The following is a 20302-nucleotide window of genomic DNA, read 5'->3' on the forward strand; positions in this document are numbered from 1 at the left end:
TCATTCTAGACCCAAATGGTCCAAAATGTTTTAGATTTATAAATTGGGTCCAATTAGGATCTAATTAGGGCTTATAAGTCCAATAAGGTTGAATTTGGGGGCTTATTGGTCCATTATGCCCAATAAGGAACTCCTAGTCCAATATGGACTTAAACCATGGATCTTAGGGTTTCAGACTCTTTGATGAACATGAATGGTGAATCCAAATGTGCATTTAGTGAGATTCACTTAGAATATAAGTTTTACAATAGTTGAATGGTTATACGGGAATAGAATTTCCTAGCTAAAATGGCAGTTGTGACAGTATAGATCTATACACAAACTCTCGCTCTCCCTCCAGGAGACTCTGGTTATAACTACAGGCTACGATTGTACACTCAATAGGTGTGAACCGAAATGTCTCACAAGATCCTTAACCAAATTTACGCGAATATGAAGTTGCACAGAGTATATTATTTTCGTATAAGTATTTGGTTTTTATAGCCCAACGTGTACGTTTGTGAATGTGTGAAGTCAACAAGTATGTAAATTGACCACGAAGGCCCAATAAACATGTAAGGTATATTCCGGCCCAAATAAACATGTAAAAGGACAACTAAGGCCCACTAAACATGTAATTTATAATTCAGGCCCAATAAGCATGCAAAGTATATTCCATGCCCAATAGACATGCAAAAGGATAACTATGGTCTACTAAAAATGTAAATTATATTCCAGGCCCAATAAGCATGAAAGTGACATAATTGATCCGTTTGTTGTTACGTTGGTTGTTAAGTTTAGTTGTTTACCAAAATGACATAAAATTCCCACTTTTTGTAAAAAGACATTTTTGGTCCTTAAAACCGAAAATTTACAATTAAGACACATTATTGGTAAAAATGACACTTTAGGTCCTTTAAGACCAAGAATTTACATTTAAGGCTAGTTTTAAGAAAAATAACATTTTTAACCCACTTTTGTCAAAAATATCATTTTTGGCCTTAATTTTTATGAAAATTTTCATTCTCGGCCCATTTATGAATAAATTTAACTTTTTGGCCCAAGATTTGATAAATTTACATTTTCAGCCCTTTTTATCGAAAATTTACATTTTTGGCACAACTTTGTTTAAAATGACACTTAATCCCACAAAAGTCCAAAATTTTACAATTTTGGCCCAAAGGTCGTGAAAGCCCAAATAAGGCCCATTTGTGATAATTTTCACTTTTAGCCCCTTGAAAATCGCAAATACCATAAAGACTCATATTTATCAAAAATAACTCCTTTTTGGTCCCTTAAAGCCGTGAGTTCTATAAAGAACCTCACTTTTGATTATTTTGTCATTTTTGGCCCTCTCATGCAATTTTCTTAGTTTTATACAACTTTGAAGAGTTTTAAACCTTTTCTTTACATTGTATGTTGTAATAAGTGTTATGTCCTATAAATATCATCATAAGTTAGTATATTTTCTAGTTTATGAAGTTTATAACACATAATCACACTTATATCATGAAAAGCACACAAAATCATGCATATACACATAGATCTACACAAAACAACTTGTATTCTCCCCCAAAACATAGTAAAAACCAAAAATAGGGGGTATGAACTCACATTGGTTTGAAGATTTCGGTTTTTGATGAAAGATTGAGAAGGATCTCGGCCCTAGAAGCTCCTTGAGTGGGGTTTTTCGAACTTAAGATGGATCTAAGGGAATGGATCATGAAATGATATGTTAAGGAGTGAAGATTATCATAAAAATGAAGCTAAACACTTTGATGAGAGAATAACTTACCAAAAATGATGATCTTTGATGAAGGGTTTTTGAAGAACACACACACTCACACAAAATTTTAGAGAGATAGAGGGTGGGAGAATGTTGAATGTTGAGAGGAATTGAGTTGGAATTGAAGTGGTGAATGAGGGTGGAGAGGGAGGGAGTGACCGAGAATAAGAAAGAAGAAGAAGAGAAGAGAGAAGATGAGATGTGACATGCATGGATAAATGAGATTAGCCTAGATATTTGAGGTATAATTGCTTGGAAATCCACCTTGTAATGTTGAGGTGGCATCCCTAACTATCCCATTGTTTTTCTCTTTTTTTTGTAGTATAGCCGAGAATGAGGGGGAAGGAAAAGGGAAGGGAAGGGTTTGGGCCATACTTGCTTATATTCAAAATTATGATGCCCAAGTTGGATATTTTCGGCCCATTAGGCCCTTATGAGGGTTTACGGCCCAATAGTGATGGGAAAGAAGGAAGGAGTTTACGGCCCATTAGGGTTCAAGAAACTATTTACGGCCCATTAAGGCCCATGATGACAAAGAGAGACATTTTAGGCTCAATAAGGCCCATGAGAAGTCTTATGGCCCAAAATGTTATTATTTAGTGAATATGGGTCTATTTAAGGCCCAAATTTTGAATGAGCATAGTACATGATGTCAACTTAGATTACAAGTTATACAAGAGTTGATTTTTACATGAAGACAGAATTCCCTAGCTAAAAATGCTAGTTGTGACAATGTGTATAAAAAATAAGTTACCCAAATATGAACAAAATGAAAAGGTAATTACTTTGATAAGTAATTTTTCATTTTTATTAAGGTAGTCGATCATAATGTTTGCAACATTAATAAATTCAGTTAAATTTTCTTAAAACAATATTTATGACATTTAAATTGATCACGAGATGTTGGGAGTTGTTTTTTATAGCATAATTATCAAATAGCTATATATATATATATATATATATATATATATATATATATATATATATATAGGATATAGATACGGTCAGAAATTTTTTTTTCTAGGAAGGTAAGAAGTTTTTTTTCTACATATTTTTTTGACGAACAAAATAAATGAATCATTAGATGAATAAAAATAACATGATTCACAGAAAAAAATTCTCAAAAAAACATTTCGATAATTCATTTATACAATGATTTTGTTGTTATTCACTAAAATTGTCATAAAAGTGAATTTTTTCTTAATTTACTTAAAAATGAATCATGCAGATGTTTTTTGGGAATTTTTCTCTTGTGAATCATCTTACAAATGAATCACCTAATGATTCATTTTGTTTGTTCGCCAAAAAAATATGTAGAAAAAAAACTTCTTACCATCCTACCAAAATTTTCCTTCTTATTTGATATTGACTCTCTCTCTCTCTCTCTCTCTCTCTATATATATATATATATATATATATATATATATATATATATATATATATATATATATATATATATATATATATATATATATATATAACACCCGTAAAATCATGCAAAATTTGAACTTTTAAAAACATTTCAAAATCATCAAAACATTACAATATGGTTTCCAAAATGTATAATATCAGAGTTTTCCCAGAAACATAAACAAAACATGAGGAGCTGTACGATCACGCATTCGCCTTGCCACGATCCCCTGATGTACCTGAAACAATAAACTGAAATTGTAAGCCCGAAAGCTTAGTGAGTTCCCCCAAAATATTGATACACTGCACATAGCACACACACACACACACACACATATATATATATATATATATATATATATATATATATAACAACAGCATGTACTGGGTCCACAACTTTACATACTGGATCACCCCTGGGCCCACAGTGTGAGTCTGGATTGCCTTATGGGCCCACAACTCACATATGGTTTGCCATCGAGCCCACAGTACGAGTCTCCCTCAGCTCGCAACTGGAATGCTCTCGAGCCTACAGTACGAGTCTCCCTTAGCTCGCATCTGGAATGCTCCCGGGTTTGTTGGTTACCACACGGAGCAGTATCACCTTAACCCATCCCACATAACATATCAACATATACATAACCACTAAGCATGCAGATAATCATATAATAATACAAGTAGTCCTACAGATCTACCTAACTGGCATAACCACTAACATGCAACACTAACTCATACTCAACATCTAACACTGCTAGGATAACATTTCCAATGGGCTGGCCTTGGTGCCTTAGACCCCTTAGTATAGTGAGGATAACTCACCTCGCAACTGTCGTCTGAAACTAGAAAGCTCAACTCCCGAATCACCACCACAAACTCCACCACCTATATTCGACACATCATAAAGTTCATAGGTTCCCAAGATACTTCCAAAAGTCTAATAGTCCACCCTTGTCCAAGTCCAGGTCAACTTTCAAGGTCAACAGTCCATGTTGACCTCAACTCGTCGAGTACCCTTAGCTACTCGCTGAGTTCCTAGCATGACTCGCCAACTCGCCGTGTCACTTGAGTGACTCGACGAGTTCGTAGTGTCAGTGGTTGTAACTCCTTGGCCAAATCGCCGAGTTTTCCCTTTACAACTCGACGTGCTCATACGTGTCCAAAGGTTGGGAAAACCCTAACCGACTCGCCGAGTCATTCTACTGACTCGTAGGGTCTACGACAATCTTCATCGGAGTCGCCGAGTTGTTCATCCAACTCGTCGAGTTCAGGACCATTTTCATGTGACTCGCCGAGCCGACTATGCAACTAGCCGATTCCCTTCAGTCCTTTAACCATACATGTACTTTTTAAGTGTCACAACTAGCAATTTAGCTAGAAAATTCTATGCTCTTGTAGACATTAACTATCATGATACTGGTAACTCTAACTTGATATCATACACTATGTTCATTCAATAACAATAAAATTCAGTTCAGGATCACTAAGTAAAGATCCAAAAGTTAAACACATAACACCTCAATAGTCAATTATGAGTCGAAAACCTTAAAAATCTCGGTTCAAGTTCATTATGGACTAGGATTTTTTATTGGGCATAATGGACCCACAAGCACTCAATTTGACTATCTTGGGCTTAGAACCCTTAAATGGGCCCTAGTTGGACCCACGTTCATAAAAACTCAACCTTTTGGGCCATATGGGCCTAAAATGGTTCATTTTACCCTTAGTGGACCTAAAATGGACTAGTTATCTCTAATGGGCCTTATTGGGCCATAAATGAATTAATTAGCCTTAATGGACCACAAACCCATTCCTTTATACCATATTGGGCCGTGAACCACCTTAAGAGCCCAATGGGCGGAAAAAAATAATATTGGGCCTATGGAATTCGATCAAGCCAAGGAATTGAGCCCAAAACCATTTTTCTTCACTCCATTTGGCCATTCTCGGCCCAAAATACAAAAAAAAAAAAAAGGAAAATGGCTTGTGTAATAAGAGATGCCACCTCAATATAGCACACCAAATAACAAAGCTTTTGTCCCACAAACAACCGTGCATCTCACATCACTCACCTAGGTCAACCCTTACCCTTTTTCCCCCTATTTCTCTCACTATCTGCCAAGATACACACACACACACACACTTCACTTACAAACTCTCTCAAACACTCACAAGAACACTCCTACATTTTCCTCTAACTTTTCGAGAATTAGAGTGTGCTTCAAGAGATTCTTCTTCAAGATCATCAACTTTGGTAAGTTCTTACTTAGATCTAGGATTTAACTTCTTGATCTCTTCAAAAATCTCCTCTTACCACCATATTTTGTGGATCATGTTCATTAGAACCATCCATGTTCAAAAACCTCTTCAAGAGGCTTGCTAAAGTCGAGATCTCTTCATTTCTTCATCAAAAAACGAAATATTCAAAAAAGGTGAGTTCATACCCCCTATTTTCGATTTTTACTTGGTTTTGGGGGAGAATACAAGTTGCTTTATGTAGATCTATGTGTATATGCATGAATATGTGTGCTTTTCATGACTTATTTGGTGATTATGTGCTATTTACTTCATAAATCTAAAACTATGTTAAGAATATTAAGTTTATCACTTGGATCTACATGAAAACCTTGAGAAAAGTATGTGTTATCACATATAATACATGTAAACTAGCAGATCTGGGATTTATACACTTAAAATAGCAAAAATGAGTGTTGTGTTCAAAGATCTATAAACTAAACTCAAAATTCAGCCCTTGACAGAAAAATTTTGGTCCAATCTCGAACTGTTTTGACCACCTAAATGATAATATTTTTCAAAAATGTTTTACGTGCAAAAAGTTCAGTTTTATACCTTTAAAATGACTACTCTCACGTTTTCATACGATTTTTCTACAATTTTTGGCGAATTTTACAAAACTGACTATCAGATTTGAAATAATTTCGGACCAGCCTGTGAAGGTGAGCAATTTCACACTTGTTAGAGGCCATTAAAAATTATGAGAAAAATTTTGAACAAATTAGACAAAATTTCCAAACTTCCAGAATTTACGGATCCAAATTTCGACTTACGATGATTTTTCTACAAATTTTCCAACAACTAGGTCAGAAAAGCCCAAAACCAGAAAAATGTGTGTTTTCACAAAAATCAAGCCAAAAATGATATTTTTGACAAAAATGGGTTTAAAATGTTATTTTTACCACAAACTAGTCATAAACACAAGTTTTGAACAAAATGGGGACTAAAGTGTTATTCTTACAAAAATTGGGCCTTAATTGTAAATTTTTGGTTTATTGGGCCAAGAACGTCATTTTTACAAAAAGTTGGCCTTTTATGCTATTTTAGTGAATACTTGAACCAAAACCAACAATAAACTAACAAACGGATTAATTTTGATCATTTTCTAGGTTATTGGGCCTTAGTGGCCCATTTATATGTTTGATAGGTTTTGTATACTATTTGCGTGCTATTTGGGCCTATAAATATCTTACATGTGAAATGGTCCTTAGTTGTCATTTTACATATATTTTGGGCCCATGTTATATAATCTCATTCATATTAGGTTTTGAAATGACTTACATGTTTAGCGATGCCCTAGTAGCTCACTTATATGGTTTGTTGGGTCTGGAATGTGTTTTATATGTTTATCTTCGCGTAAATTCGATTAAGGATCTAGTGAGTTTTGTCGGTTGACACCTATTAAGTGTTCGATAGTAGCCTGTAGTTATAATCAGAGTCTCTTGGAGGGAGAGCGGGGTTTTGTGTATAGATCTATACAGGGATGACACCCCACACCTGAGCTGTTTGCTACAGTTAGACTACATCGGTCTAGGGTGACTATAACCTTATTCTATTTTTCAGTCGGCGTTCACTAACGCCAAGACAGGCGAAATTGTCATTATTTAGTATGGTTATGACGACTCACTTAGAGGAATTAATGTTAGGAAGTTTGCGCTTTTGCGGAAGACTATTTTCTTTTATGTTGGATTGCTAGGAAACTTACTCACACTGGTACCCCATCTCGGTGTTGGTACGACAACATTATCTATTTTCTTTTATGATTGGATTACTCGGTAACTTACTCACACTGGTACCCCACCTCGGTGTTGGTACGACAACATTAACTATTCTTCTTTTACGGGCAACATCGGGTTGTCCGGTGACATTCTATATACATTCTCTTCAGTCACTTTTGACAATCTATTAAACAATAACACACATGCATTAATACAAGATCATACATAAACATAGCAAACTATTTTAAGAAAATACAGGATTTTCTTGTGATTACAAAGTTATACCAAATATTTTCTCAAATATACTTATGAACTCACCAACATTATATATGTTGACGTTTCAAAATAACTTGTATTCTCAGGGACTCATTAAGCAGAAGAATCAACAAGAATAGGGGATTTTGTTTTGTGTACTGTTAAACATCATACATTGAATGTTTTGGTCATGTTATTTAAAAGATTGTACATGATGTAAACAATGGCAGTTGTATTATATTATGCATGGTAATGATGATGTTATGTTTCATTTATATTCACTGTAATGATATTTCAAGATGAAGTCACACACAAGCCCTCGGACGTTTCCGCCGTCTGGTTCGGGGGTGTGACATTAAGCCATGCCACGGCTCCATATTGCAGATCTAAGCTCCTAGGGCATGCTTATCACTTTAAGTTGAAACCTTTACGTGCATGCAAGGCCCTAGAGACTCTAAATGACCAATCCAAGCTTTCAATGGAGTTCTACACCTTAGGAGAGTCTCATTCTTGCAAAAGTTGGAAGCTTTATGGACTTAGAGACCCAAGAGAGTTCAGATCTGAAGTTGAAACCTTAGATCTTAGCTCAAACACAAAAAAGGCTTCCTAATAAGCTAGAAAAGCCCTAAATCCACCCAAAATAGATCTAGAATGAAAAGGGGTTAGGATAATGACTTAATACCTTCCAGAAAGGATGCCAATTAAGGTAGATTTCTGTTTCCACACGTCCCTTGCTCCTAGTCACTTGATTTCCAAGCTTCTTCCCACCAAAAATCCTCTTCCCAAGCTTAAAAACACAATTGGAGTATGCTCATACGAATTAGGGTTTGAGGGTGTCAAGTAACTGTAAAGGGGAGGCTGGGGAAGGCCAATGATCCTTTAAATAAGGTGCAATACCCCGTGATTTAGGGTTTCATCTGCCAGCTCCTACTCGTCGAGTCCCTTCTTGGACTCGGCGAGTAGGTCACTAAAATACATGGACCAACCCGCTGCTACTCGACGAGTAGGGCAACCAACTCGTCGAGTAGACCTTGAATCAAAGAAATTCTTATACAAAATCGATACTTGAGAATCGGGGCGTTACAATATATATATATATATATATATATATATATATATATATATATATATATATATATATATATATATATATATATATATATATATATATATATATATATATATGTAACACCGTAAATTTCAAAACAATTTTTCACTTTTTTAAAATATAATTTCATTCATAAATATTCTCGAATTCCAATGTATCACATATCAAATCCATAAAAACACATCCCAAGATCATAATGTACAAAACTCCAATAGTGTGTACTGATCATGCCGGCGCCTTCCCGCGATCCTCACTGGTACCTGAAACACATAATACAAAACACTGTAAGCATAAATGCTTAGTGAGTTCCCCAAAATACCACACACAACACATATTAGCCACTCGAGGCTATAACTCTGTTTTACCCTCTGGTCAATGTGTCTCAGTGGGACCCTCCAGTCCCATAACTCTGTGGGCCCTTTGGCCCTAACTCTGTGGACCTTCCGGTCCTAACTCTGTAAACTCTGTAACATACATAACATAAATCACATAGAAATCACATCATGCAAAAGCATACAAAATACTCTGTCACATAACTCTAATTACCACCCTAGGTAAAGTATAGTGAGAAGACTCACCTCGAGTAACTCGGTAAGCCTCGAACTCTGAAATACTGCACTAGCCTTCACCTAATCACATAAATAAATTCTCTAATCAATACAACTTCTAAAGGCTAGGCCAACTCCTCTCTATAAGTTCTCTAAGAAGGGTAAAAGACCATTCTGCCCCTCTAATGGCTCATAAGTCCAAACACTGACTAATCCCTAAAAGTCAACAGAAGTCAACAATCAACATTGACCAGACTCGCCGAGTGCACTAGAGTGACTCGGCGAGTACATGCCTGCCTCCTCGTCCCTGGTCCTCACTTGACTCACTGAGTCAACCCTATACTCCCCGGGTTGTTACAGATCGCGAGTCACGGGGCAACCCGACTCGACTCGTCGAGTCCCTTATGGACTCGGCGAGTTCCTCCCATGAAAACTCTCAAAAGATCTCTTGAGGTCAGATCTGCTTCACCAAACAGTAGATCCATCCTTCTAACATTCAAAAGTCACGTAAAGGTGCAACCTTCACGTGCATGCAACCCATATCAAGCCTCAAATGGAGAAATATCACTAGAAATGGCAACCTAGTCTCCAATTGCTTATTTGCTTGCAAAAAGCTAGAAGGTAGTAACTCTATGGACCTCTCAAGGTCCAGATCTGATATCATCAACACAAAGGGGACCTCATACTCACTAGATCTTATAAAAAAGGGAGGTAAAAACCCTAAAATCATGAAATCTATCATATCAATACGAAATAGAAGGGATTATACCTCCAGAGACAATATCTCAAGATGATTAGCTCCAATCCAAGCTCCCTTCACGTTCTAGATGGATCCTCTCTTCTTTCTCTAGCAAAAATCACCCCAAAATGAAGATTATAAGCCCTTTCTTGCACTCAAGCCTTCCTCACTCTCTCTAGGGTTTCTCTGGAACAAGGTGGCCTCAAATGACGGCCATAAGGGCCTTTAAATAGGGCACAAGCCCCGAAAATTAGGGCTTCATTTAACAGCGCGGACTCGCCGAGTCCACGCATGGACTCGCCGAGTCCCTTCATTAAATCCAGGCTGGCAGATGCGCGATTCCACTCGGCGAGTCTGAGCACCTACTCGCCGAGTCTCTTTCTAAAATTCAACAAAATACTTAAAATAAGATACCTGGGTATCCGGATGTTACAATATATATATATATATATATATATATATATATATATATATATATATATATATATATATATATATAGACAAGAGCAATGCTATCATTGTAGATAAAAGCTACTATAATACATGGAGTAAACTTCATTGATGGTGATGTTCTTCTTCTTGTTATTGGATTCCATCTTTGATACTTTTTGTCTCTAGTAAATTTTAATTTTTATATTTAATATCTTAAACAATAAAATTCTATAAAACGACGATGTGTTTTTTCTTTGTCAATTTTTTTTTTAACAAAGTAGTGTATTTTAATAAGATATTTACCAAAATGACATGGTTTTAAAATATTTATCCTTTAGGTTAAATTTTATAACAAATCAAAATTAGAAGGTCAAATAAAAAAAGAAATTGAATTATAAGGGTACATTTTCGTTCTATTCATATTTGGGTATTTTTTTTGTACACATATAAGTAACGAACTTGATAAAAATGTTTACATATGACCATTATGACCGGATGTAACTTGTTACAACCAGTCATAATGATCATACGTGAACACTTCCAAAAAGTTTGTTACATAAATGTATATAAAAAAATTATTCGAACAAAACAAAAAAATAATTACCTTAATAAATCAGTTTCCTACCATTTTTTATAGAAAATCCTAGTTAATTGCCCAATTTTTGCTATGTTTGCAATTTTCCAGAGTAAAAGGACACTTCCTGCAAACTAAGTTGATCTTCTTGTTAAACCCTCAACAGAACCCTTCCTCTCATTTTTCTCGCCCCCTCTTTCACCGGACCGGTTCATCAAGCTCTACTCCCCGCTAATCCAATTTCTGCTCTCCGTTGATGTGTATTTCTCTTCGTAGTACATGTTCTTAGTTGATTCCAGGCCTCGACATGAAAGCTTTGAGGTTAATTCAAACACTTGCTAATCATTCTTCAAAAACCCCTAAAAACTCCAATCTTAATCCCACCTTTCTCTCTCGATTTTTCTCATCTCAACCCCTACAAGAAACCCCAGCATCCGAAAGCGAAGAAACTCACATCACCGACACCAATGGCTTCGGATTCGACAGCAGTCATTACGAATTACCAAACGTGACACTAGGTTTGGGCTTAGATGAGGCTATTACTCCCGTCTCAAATGCCGAATCCACCTGGGACGAAAAGTATCGGTGGAAAGTTAACAAAACTATATTCGGAGAAGAGCATGAGAAATTAGTGAAGGACAAGAAAGAGAAATTAGTGAAGGAAAAGAAAAAGAAGAAGAGTAAGAAAGAGAGAATGATGGAGCAGGAAGAGAAAAGGCATCGTGCTGCAATTCTCTCCAAGGCTCTGCTTGAAGCTGCGGTGGCTCCAACCGATGAAGACGAAGATGATGTTGAGGCGGTGAAGATGGAAGATCAGTTGTCTCTCTCGGTTGGGATTATCGGAGCTCCTAATGCTGGAAAATCCGCCCTCACCAATTTCATGGTATGCATGTTTCCACTTGTTTTCATCAAATGTCTTATATGTTAATGCTTCCGAGCTCTTTGAACACCCACTAATCACTTTATAGATTAGAATGTTTAGCTAGAATTGATCATTTAGGTCAAATCGAATTTCTGTTTATGTAGGTTGGGACGAAGGTTGCTGCAGTTTCACGCAAGACAAACACAACTACACATGAAGTATTAGGTGTGATGACGAAAGGAAAAACGCAAATAGTATGTTTTCCCTTTTGATGCCTCTCATCTTTTTACCAGTATGACATATTACAAACATCCTCACTTCATAATTTTCTTTGATGAACAGTGTTTCTTTGATACCCCTGGGTTGATTATGAGAACTAATGGACTCCCAAAATCCGACATTAGAGTTCGAGTTGAAAGTGCATTGAGTTCAGTTGATCTTTATGACATGCTTGTTGTCATATTTGATGTTCATAGGCATCTTACCAGGTTTATCTTTTACTAGACACAAAACGTTGACATATTATCTTGTTTGTTTGTTTGTGTAATTGTGTTATTGATGATGATATATTGTATAAAGATGAATGACATATATGTATATAGGCCTGATAAAAGAGTGGTGGGGCTTATTAAACAAATGGGTTCAGAAGTGAATCCAAAACAAAAACGAATCTTATGCATGAACAAAGTAGACTTGGTAGAGAAAAAGAAAGATTTATTGAAGGTTGCTGACCAGTTTAAAGATCTTCCTGGATATGAAAAGTAGGTGTAATAACTAATAACTTTTCTTTTCATCCCCGTTTTGACCCTGAATTTACATTTATTTGCTCTTTTGTCCCTATAGGTATTTCATGATTTCTGGACTTAAGGGTTCTGGTGTCAAAGATCTTGTACAATATTTGATGGAACAGGCAAGCTTGAAGCTTCTCCATAAATTTCATGTTTAATACTATTTTTTGTATAATAATTTTGTGGCAGTATGATTTTTTGTTATGTTAGGCAGTTAAAAGACCATGGGATGAAGATCCTCTGATCATGACACAAGATGTCATGAAGAACATATCACTAGAAGTTGTTAGAGAAAAATTTCTAGACCATATACATCAGGTATTATATAATATTTCTTATTGGAACTTTTAAAAAAATCAAATTACCAATTATAGTCCCACATTTAAATTTGTAACAGGAAATTCCATATGATGTTGAACATCGATTAATAGATTGGAAGGAATTGCGTGATGGATCTATAAGGATTGAGCAGCATTTCATCACTGACAAACTCAGTCAGAGGAAAATTATAGTTGGGAAGAATGGTTCTAAAATAGGGTAATTAATCAACTTTCATCTCATAATTTTCACTTATTTCTTGTATAAAATATTAAAATGTAATGTTTTTTATTTTTATTTTTTTCAGGAGAATAGGAGTAGAAGCCAACGAAGAGCTGAGATCTATATTCAAACGAAATGTCCATCTTATCCTTTTAGTCAGACTCAAATGAACCCATTGACAATGATGTTCCTTTCGTATGTTGAATAGTCAACATAGCAGAAAGGTATAGTTTTGTTATATGTAAATGTAAATTTAATCTTTTTTTTTTTTTGATATTCACTCTTATAATGTTTCCTTTGGTAATGTTTTGGTCACATTCTTTGTAAGAGTTGCATAATTGAGGTCTCTTTTACAAAATGCAAGAGATTTGATTTGACTTCCACAGAAACAATTTAGCACTGCATCTTCTTTGTTATCACAGCACTTCATTCATGACTTTTGTGTTGTAATCGTTTGATAATACAAAGAAGAAAATGTATATAGTATGCCACATAGACAATGTTAATGGTTTACATCTTCAAATCATTAAGCTGCTAACATTTACACAGAAAAAAAAAAAATCATTTTAGGTGACATTAAGGGGTCGTTTGATAGTTGCTAACTGGGTTAGAAGCTGATTGGGTTAGAAGTTCTGATTGAGTTAACTTCTGACTGAAACTTGTTGTTTGATTTTGCATTTGACTGATTGTACAAAATGGCTATATTACCCTTAAATAACATTTTTTTATGTTTTTAAATCATTCTTCTCCATTTTTTTTACACAAATATACACATTTTTTTCGCACACACAAATATACACTCATAAGTTCATTAAAATTTACACACTACAATACCCTTCTAAAGACAATAAATAAACTTTTTATATAAAAAAATTATAAAATGCAAACTTCAAAGTACAAAATACAATTAAAACCCATCAACATAGAGTCATCAATAATAACCAATACAAAATTAATAACCAAAGCTGACCAAAAATACCAATGTGAAGATGAAGTTCTTTCTTGGACCATGATTCACGTTTTGACAAAACATGCACTTCAAAAGTTCACTCCAACTGCAAGACAAAATTGCTCTGAGAGATTTGTTTATCTTCACCCATAGTTTTGAATGTGCTCTCCACTTTGAGCTGGTTAGTAATCTTCTACCGAATTCAAAGATGACCTAAGATGCAATTCAAGTGTTTAAGTCTCATATAATTGAATTGAAAATTCCTCTCAAATCAGCATAAATAGTTCATAAAATTCAAAATTCACTCTATAAACATCCAATAAAGCTGAAAATTAACAAAATGAAAACCTACGGGAAAGGAAAACCAGATCATAAGTTAGTTTACGCAAAGAGAATTGAGTCCCAGGGATCCTGTTGTTGGTTCTGAAGAAAGAAAATCCATAGCATGTTATCTAACTAGCAGCCTCTTTTGGTCCGAGAAGCTTGAGTATTTCCATAAATATATCTAGAGGCCCAGTGGATGTGGAACATATGATAATTTGATCAGATAGGGTTCCATGAACTGGACTGTAGTCTAAATTGTATAGTGAGTTTGAAGTAGAATCACTCGAATTCCACCCATGGAAATCAATTCCCAAATTAATGATCAACATCAGCACCGATTAGCATCGATGAACAGGGGCAACATTTACGAGGGCAAAGATGTAAATAGTTAAAATTGATTCTAATGGTTTTTGCAAGCTGTTAATAGAAATAACAGAATTTGATTATGATTGGAGCATACGACATGATCAAAATTCTTCCTGATATTTGGAAGGGAATGAGGAAGATGGTGACACTGTTTTCTGTTCAGCCCTAGCACACACATATACGACAGTGTTGGTTGGAGGAGGGAGGAGCAACGTAGATGGTGGTGGCTAGGTGGGAGGCGCCGATGTAGGAGGTGGGAAGAAAAGGAACGCGTGGGAAGCAGTGGGCAAGTTGGGGGAAAATGAAGTTTCAGTCTCGGTCAGGGTCAGGGTTATATTTCTACCGGACCGAGTCTGATAATTTTGTGGACCGAGTAAGAGATATTGACCGAATCAGGTGCAAATCAAACACTCTGACCGGACTACCGGACTGAATCAGACAAAAACGTCTGACCGGACCCGGTCAACACCAAATCAAACAGACCTTAAGTATAGTTAAACGATTACTCTTTCAAAAAAAAAGTATAGTTAAACAATTAGTGAGTTGAAGTGTAAATACGTGCTTGTTTTGTTGATATATGCTGAGTTGGTGACATCACCCCTTAATATAGCATAAATATTTATGTTCTTAAAAATACATGTTGCTAGTCGTTTTTCTGAAATTCAATACCATTATGTCTTTAAAAACTCAACAAAAGAACTTCAACATATCTCCATCAATACCATTTATGGAACCGAACACACACACACACCATCGATGCACACAAATTATTTTGATCATATCTATTGAGTACACGAACATTTATGTTAAATTAAGGGTTAATGGCATAATATACAACTTGCACTTTGATTCATTATTCGTTTAATTGCACTTAGGAACCCACCCAAGGTCTTTTATAATATATATATATATATATATATATATATATATATATATATATATATATATATATATATATATATTTTACTATTTGTAATGTAGCAACTTAATCAACTTGAGGGGTAAGAGCACCCACAAAAGTGCTTTCAGTTACATTGCAAATCTGGACAATGTTTGAAAGCCGCTTTGGTTAACTTCTTGCAACTACAGAAAGCCTTGCAACCATAAATAAATGAGATCATTATTTGCTTTATGAATTATGGTTTGCAATTTATGTTTATTATGCTATACCACACACACGCATATGCTGAGTTTTAAAAAGTGCGCCTCAGGCAGACGCTCAGAGGCGCTAGGCGACTTAAGGCGACAAAAGAAACGCCTCCAGCCTCCTAGGCGATGTCGTGCACAGGAGGCTTCGATTGATTTTAGGCGCCAGGGCCTCGCCTTTGGGGATTCATGTACCGGTTGGCCTTTAGGCTTTTGGTTTTGGGTTCAATTCTATCATATTAATTATTTTATTATTTCTAGTGTAATCTATTGATACACTGCACACTTCAGATGCATCAATGTTGACTCTGTATTTCTTCAGGGTATTCCAAGAGTTTTCCACCTTCACAATAAATTCATGCATATTTCTTCCCTTCTCCCTTTTCTTATGCTTCCATTCTTCTGAAGTCTTCTTTTCTTCCCTCCTTCCGATTCCAATTTGATTATTGATGATTTTTGTGCTATTTTTGTCTTTTTGAGATATGAAATTGATGTTTTTTTTTGCTCCTTAAGTTAATTTTTAAGTTGTTTTGTGTATGAGGTATGTTTTTAAAATAGTTTATAGTTGTTTTGCAAATATTAACGCCTCGCGTACGTGAATCTCTCGATTTGAAGCGCCTCGAATAATGAAGCTCTTAGGTGGCTAATCGCCACAGAGCGCTTCACGCCTTTTAAAACTAAGCGCATAATATATATATATATATATATATATATATATATATATATATATATATATATATATATATATATATAGGGCTAGGTTATTTTGTTTCTTACATTTATTGTGTGCTAGAATGCACCAATAGGAATTTAGTAAATTAAATAATTATTTAATTAAATAAATATAGATATTAAATGATTTCCATAATTATATGTATATTAAATGATATCCATAATTATAATTCTCTTTTTATGGAAACTAATTAAATCCGTCATTAATGTCAGCAATAACATTCTTTCAGAATGAATTCGTATCTAGGTTTTTATATATGAGTTCGTATTTTGTTTCAGGACTCAGTCACTTAAAATACAATAAAGTTGCATGTAATATGAAGAACAAGAGTGTATTCTACTACAATACACTCTCATTCTGCTGGAATACAGTCTCATTCTAGATATGAATTCATTCTGAAAGAATATTATTGTTGACATTAATGACGAATTTAATTAGTTTCCATAAAAATGAGTTATAAGTAGGGATAACATTTAATATACATATAATTAATACTAAATTCATATTGGTGCATTCTAACACACAATAGAATCAAAGGTCATATCTGAGAGTCTATGATATTAGAATAGGGTAACATGCACCATATAATCACATAATTTTCAGCATAAGGGTATTTTAGTCAATTTACCTATATTAAAAAAAGGAAATTTCCATAATTTAAGGGATAATTAATTCCTTTATTTTTAAAAATCTGAATATTTTAAATTAATTCAAATTTAAAAATTCGATTTTATTCTGTCAGAATGACAGAATGCCAACCATAAACCAGTACATATATTTTCGGTTTTATTCTTGTAGAATACATTTCCAATACAGTTATATTTGGTAATTGACCTGATTTAAGAATAAGATATTATTCATATACATCCAACTTGGGTCTATGATTTTATTTTTAATATACATCCAAAATTATACATATTCTAACAGAATATCATCAAAAATGAATAAAATTCTTAAAAAAATATCATTCTTGAATATACAATTATTGAACAAATACACTTGATCATCTCCAATGGTCTATATAATCAACTTGATCTTCACATATATACTTGTTGTTGAACTCGATTCCAAATATTTCTCTTGTATGATCAATATTGAATTCCTTCTCCATGCAATTCTGAAAGAATAAGATACATTACTCGTTAGTTTTACCAGTTAAACAAATATACTTGTTGTTAACAAACATCCTCAAAGACATTCTAACAGAATGCATTTATATAAATAAATTCTAACATAATACATTACAGAATGCACTTAAATCATAATCTTTTCTTCTATATGCATAAACACTCTAAAGCGTGTATAAATGTATTCTGTCAGAATTACTAGCAACACATGTTTTATGTAATATTTATATTCTCATAGAATGAACATGTGTTTGCATTCTGATATGAAAAAAAATAAAGAATAAAATTCGAGTTCATTCTTAGAGAACAATCATTGTAAAAGAATAAAATTAAAGCTTCCTTGCCTTTTTTGGTTGTCTAGGTCTGATCAGTTTGCAAGATTACATGTGAAGAATATTTCCCTTCTTCATTCTGAAAGAATAGTAGCATTCTTCAAACTAAAGCCCTCTTCATTCTAAAAGAATATTGCCCTCATTCTGAAAGAATTTACAGGTTAACATTCATTTGGTAAAGCAAACAAGTTATATTACTGTAGGTGAAAATCAAAAATTATAAAGTTTGAAACCATTTAAAGCTAAAGTTTGAAAACCTTTAAGTATTACTCAATTAACTAAAATATTAAAAAAAAAAAGAGAGCATGGAAGGGATTTGCTGCCATATCAGCCAAGCTGATGATGATATTCACATGCAAACAAACAAGGAATGTGAATGGAATGGAAATATGGAATGGAGTCAGTCATTACCTTGAAGGTGCAGTAACATAATAAGCAAGACCACCAACTGGAATAGATTGACCAGAGTATTCAGACTCCTTCCATTTTCCCAACATATTAACCAATAAATTCCCACTGTACTTTCTGTGTAACAACTGAAAAGGAACAACAACAACAATATAAGTAATTATTCAATTCAACAAGTAAAGAAATAAAGAATAGATAAAAGTTTAATACCTGAGATATAAAATAAAGGTTGGAAACAAGTGCAGACTGGAGAATAATAGGCATGTTGGAAGTTTAAAACAACTTAATGGGGTAAGACCCTTGTTGCCCACGAGCATTCTTAGATCTCACAGGCAAAACAACACGGAACCCTTGAAAGTATATAACAATCAAGAAAATCAACACAGTAGCAAGCAAATTAGTCACATTAGGCATATTTTGCCTATAAAAAGCTTCACGTAATGCTCAAACTTTATCATATCTATAAAATGGAATTTTGTTCACATTGTTGGAGTAGATTGTCCAGTTTGTGATGAGTTCGGAGAGCATTGTCCCGAGTAAACCGAAGAGAGCACCGGAGGCACCAACTGAGATGTTGTTTTGAAGGAATAATGAAGAAAGAATGCTACCCTCGAATCGTGATAACAGGTAGATCAATCCTACGCGAACTGCAAAAGTTTTTCAGGATGTGTTGTTCATGTAAAAGGAACTTGAAATTTGAAGAAAATGAGGAATTGAAGGTGTGATTGTACTTACGAAATCCAAATTGTTGTTCAAGGCGAATGCCGATGAGGACAAGGCTTAACATATTAGCGACTAGATGAATCAATCCGACGTGTAACCAGTTAGCGGTGACGAGTCTCCATCCTTGATTTCCGTGCACGATTTTCCGCCATTGAAGAGCTCCCAGTTTCTCGAGGCTGGAAAACAAAAACTTGCAGTTAATTAGGGTTTAGACCAATTTTGAAAGAGATGAAATAGATGTTGTTGAAAGCCACGACGGGAACTGATTCGCACAGAGGGAGGACCCAGGGAGAATGCATCGATACCGGTTTATGAAACCCAGATTCAAAACACGAATCTTGATTCTTTGTTGTTGGTTGGTATGTGTTGGGTCTTATTGTGTTGCGTCATGGGCTTGTGTTTTGTATCCGGATTGGGACTGTCCATCCGTGATTGTCTAGTAGGGTTATACTATAAATAATGCATGCATGTATGCATTAGAGAGGTTAATGTTCTTGATTATTATTGATTATTGTTCTGTAACCCTAAACACCTCTACAGTCGAAGTTCTTAATCGAGCTCTTCTGAGGTGTTGAAGTTTTAATCATACGACATATTTAAAACCATTCTTGTGTTGATAAGTACGTTCTTAATTGTTTGCCTGCATAGAATCTATCGATCCTAATAGAACTTTGTTCTAACAATTGGTATCAGAGCAGGAGACTGTGTGATCAATACACATTCCTTCTGTGTTAAGAATTCTTTAGGGTTTCCGCTTTTATCGAATATATAGAAGCCGTCTTCTTCCTGTCGACGGTAACTCCTGTGTTTGATAAAACCCTAATCTCAAGTTTACAGGTCTGATTCTAGCGGCTCACCATGTCTCACGAAGATTCTCAAACAAATCCCATCAACATCTCTAACAACATTGGATCCACTACCAGGATTCCCATTCTTTACACTCAAGACTATGAAGTATGGGCGCATCACTTTGAAGATTACGTAGTTGGATCTGAAGATAATGGCTATCTCATCTGGGAAGCTATCACGCTTGGGCCGTTTGTTCACTCAGGAACGAACACGACTGTCAAGACCCAAAAAAAATATAACAAGCTGGTGGCAGACGTAGACAAGATGCCACAGGATGAGAAGGACAAGTTGTTGTGTAATGTGAAGGCCATGAG

At 34.9% G+C, this 20302-nt stretch overlaps 1 protein-coding gene and 1 pseudogene across 2 annotated transcripts; one reads left to right on the top strand and one right to left on the bottom strand.

Annotated features, from left to right (window-relative positions):
• The first annotated feature begins 10982 nt into the window (after positions 1-10982).
• Positions 10983-13423, top strand: LOC145118545 (GTP-binding family protein). Its single transcript, XM_079054238.1, has 8 exons — positions 10983-11724; positions 11868-11957; positions 12046-12191; positions 12306-12464; positions 12547-12613; positions 12702-12809; positions 12889-13028; positions 13117-13423. Exons 1-8 carry the CDS (start codon positions 11149-11151, stop codon positions 13199-13201), a joined length of 1371 nt encoding a protein of 456 aa, XP_078910364.1. The 5' UTR covers positions 10983-11148; the 3' UTR covers positions 13202-13423.
• Positions 13424-18860: 5437 nt separating this feature from the next.
• Positions 18861-19733, bottom strand: LOC145122321 (RHOMBOID-like protein 2 pseudogene; annotated as a pseudogene). The gene is made up of 3 exons (XR_013714625.1): positions 19729-19733; positions 19152-19315; positions 18861-19063 (listed from the first exon to the last, which is right to left on the bottom strand). The product of XR_013714625.1 is annotated as an RHOMBOID-like protein 2 pseudogene (transcript).
• Positions 19734-20302: the final 569 nt, after the last annotated feature.

Source organism: Lactuca virosa, chromosome 6 (genome assembly GCF_052849685.1).
Source record: "Lactuca virosa cultivar CGN04683 chromosome 6, Lactuca_virosa_CGN04683_v6, whole genome shotgun sequence".
Taxonomy (NCBI): Eukaryota; Viridiplantae; Streptophyta; class Magnoliopsida; order Asterales; family Asteraceae; genus Lactuca; species Lactuca virosa.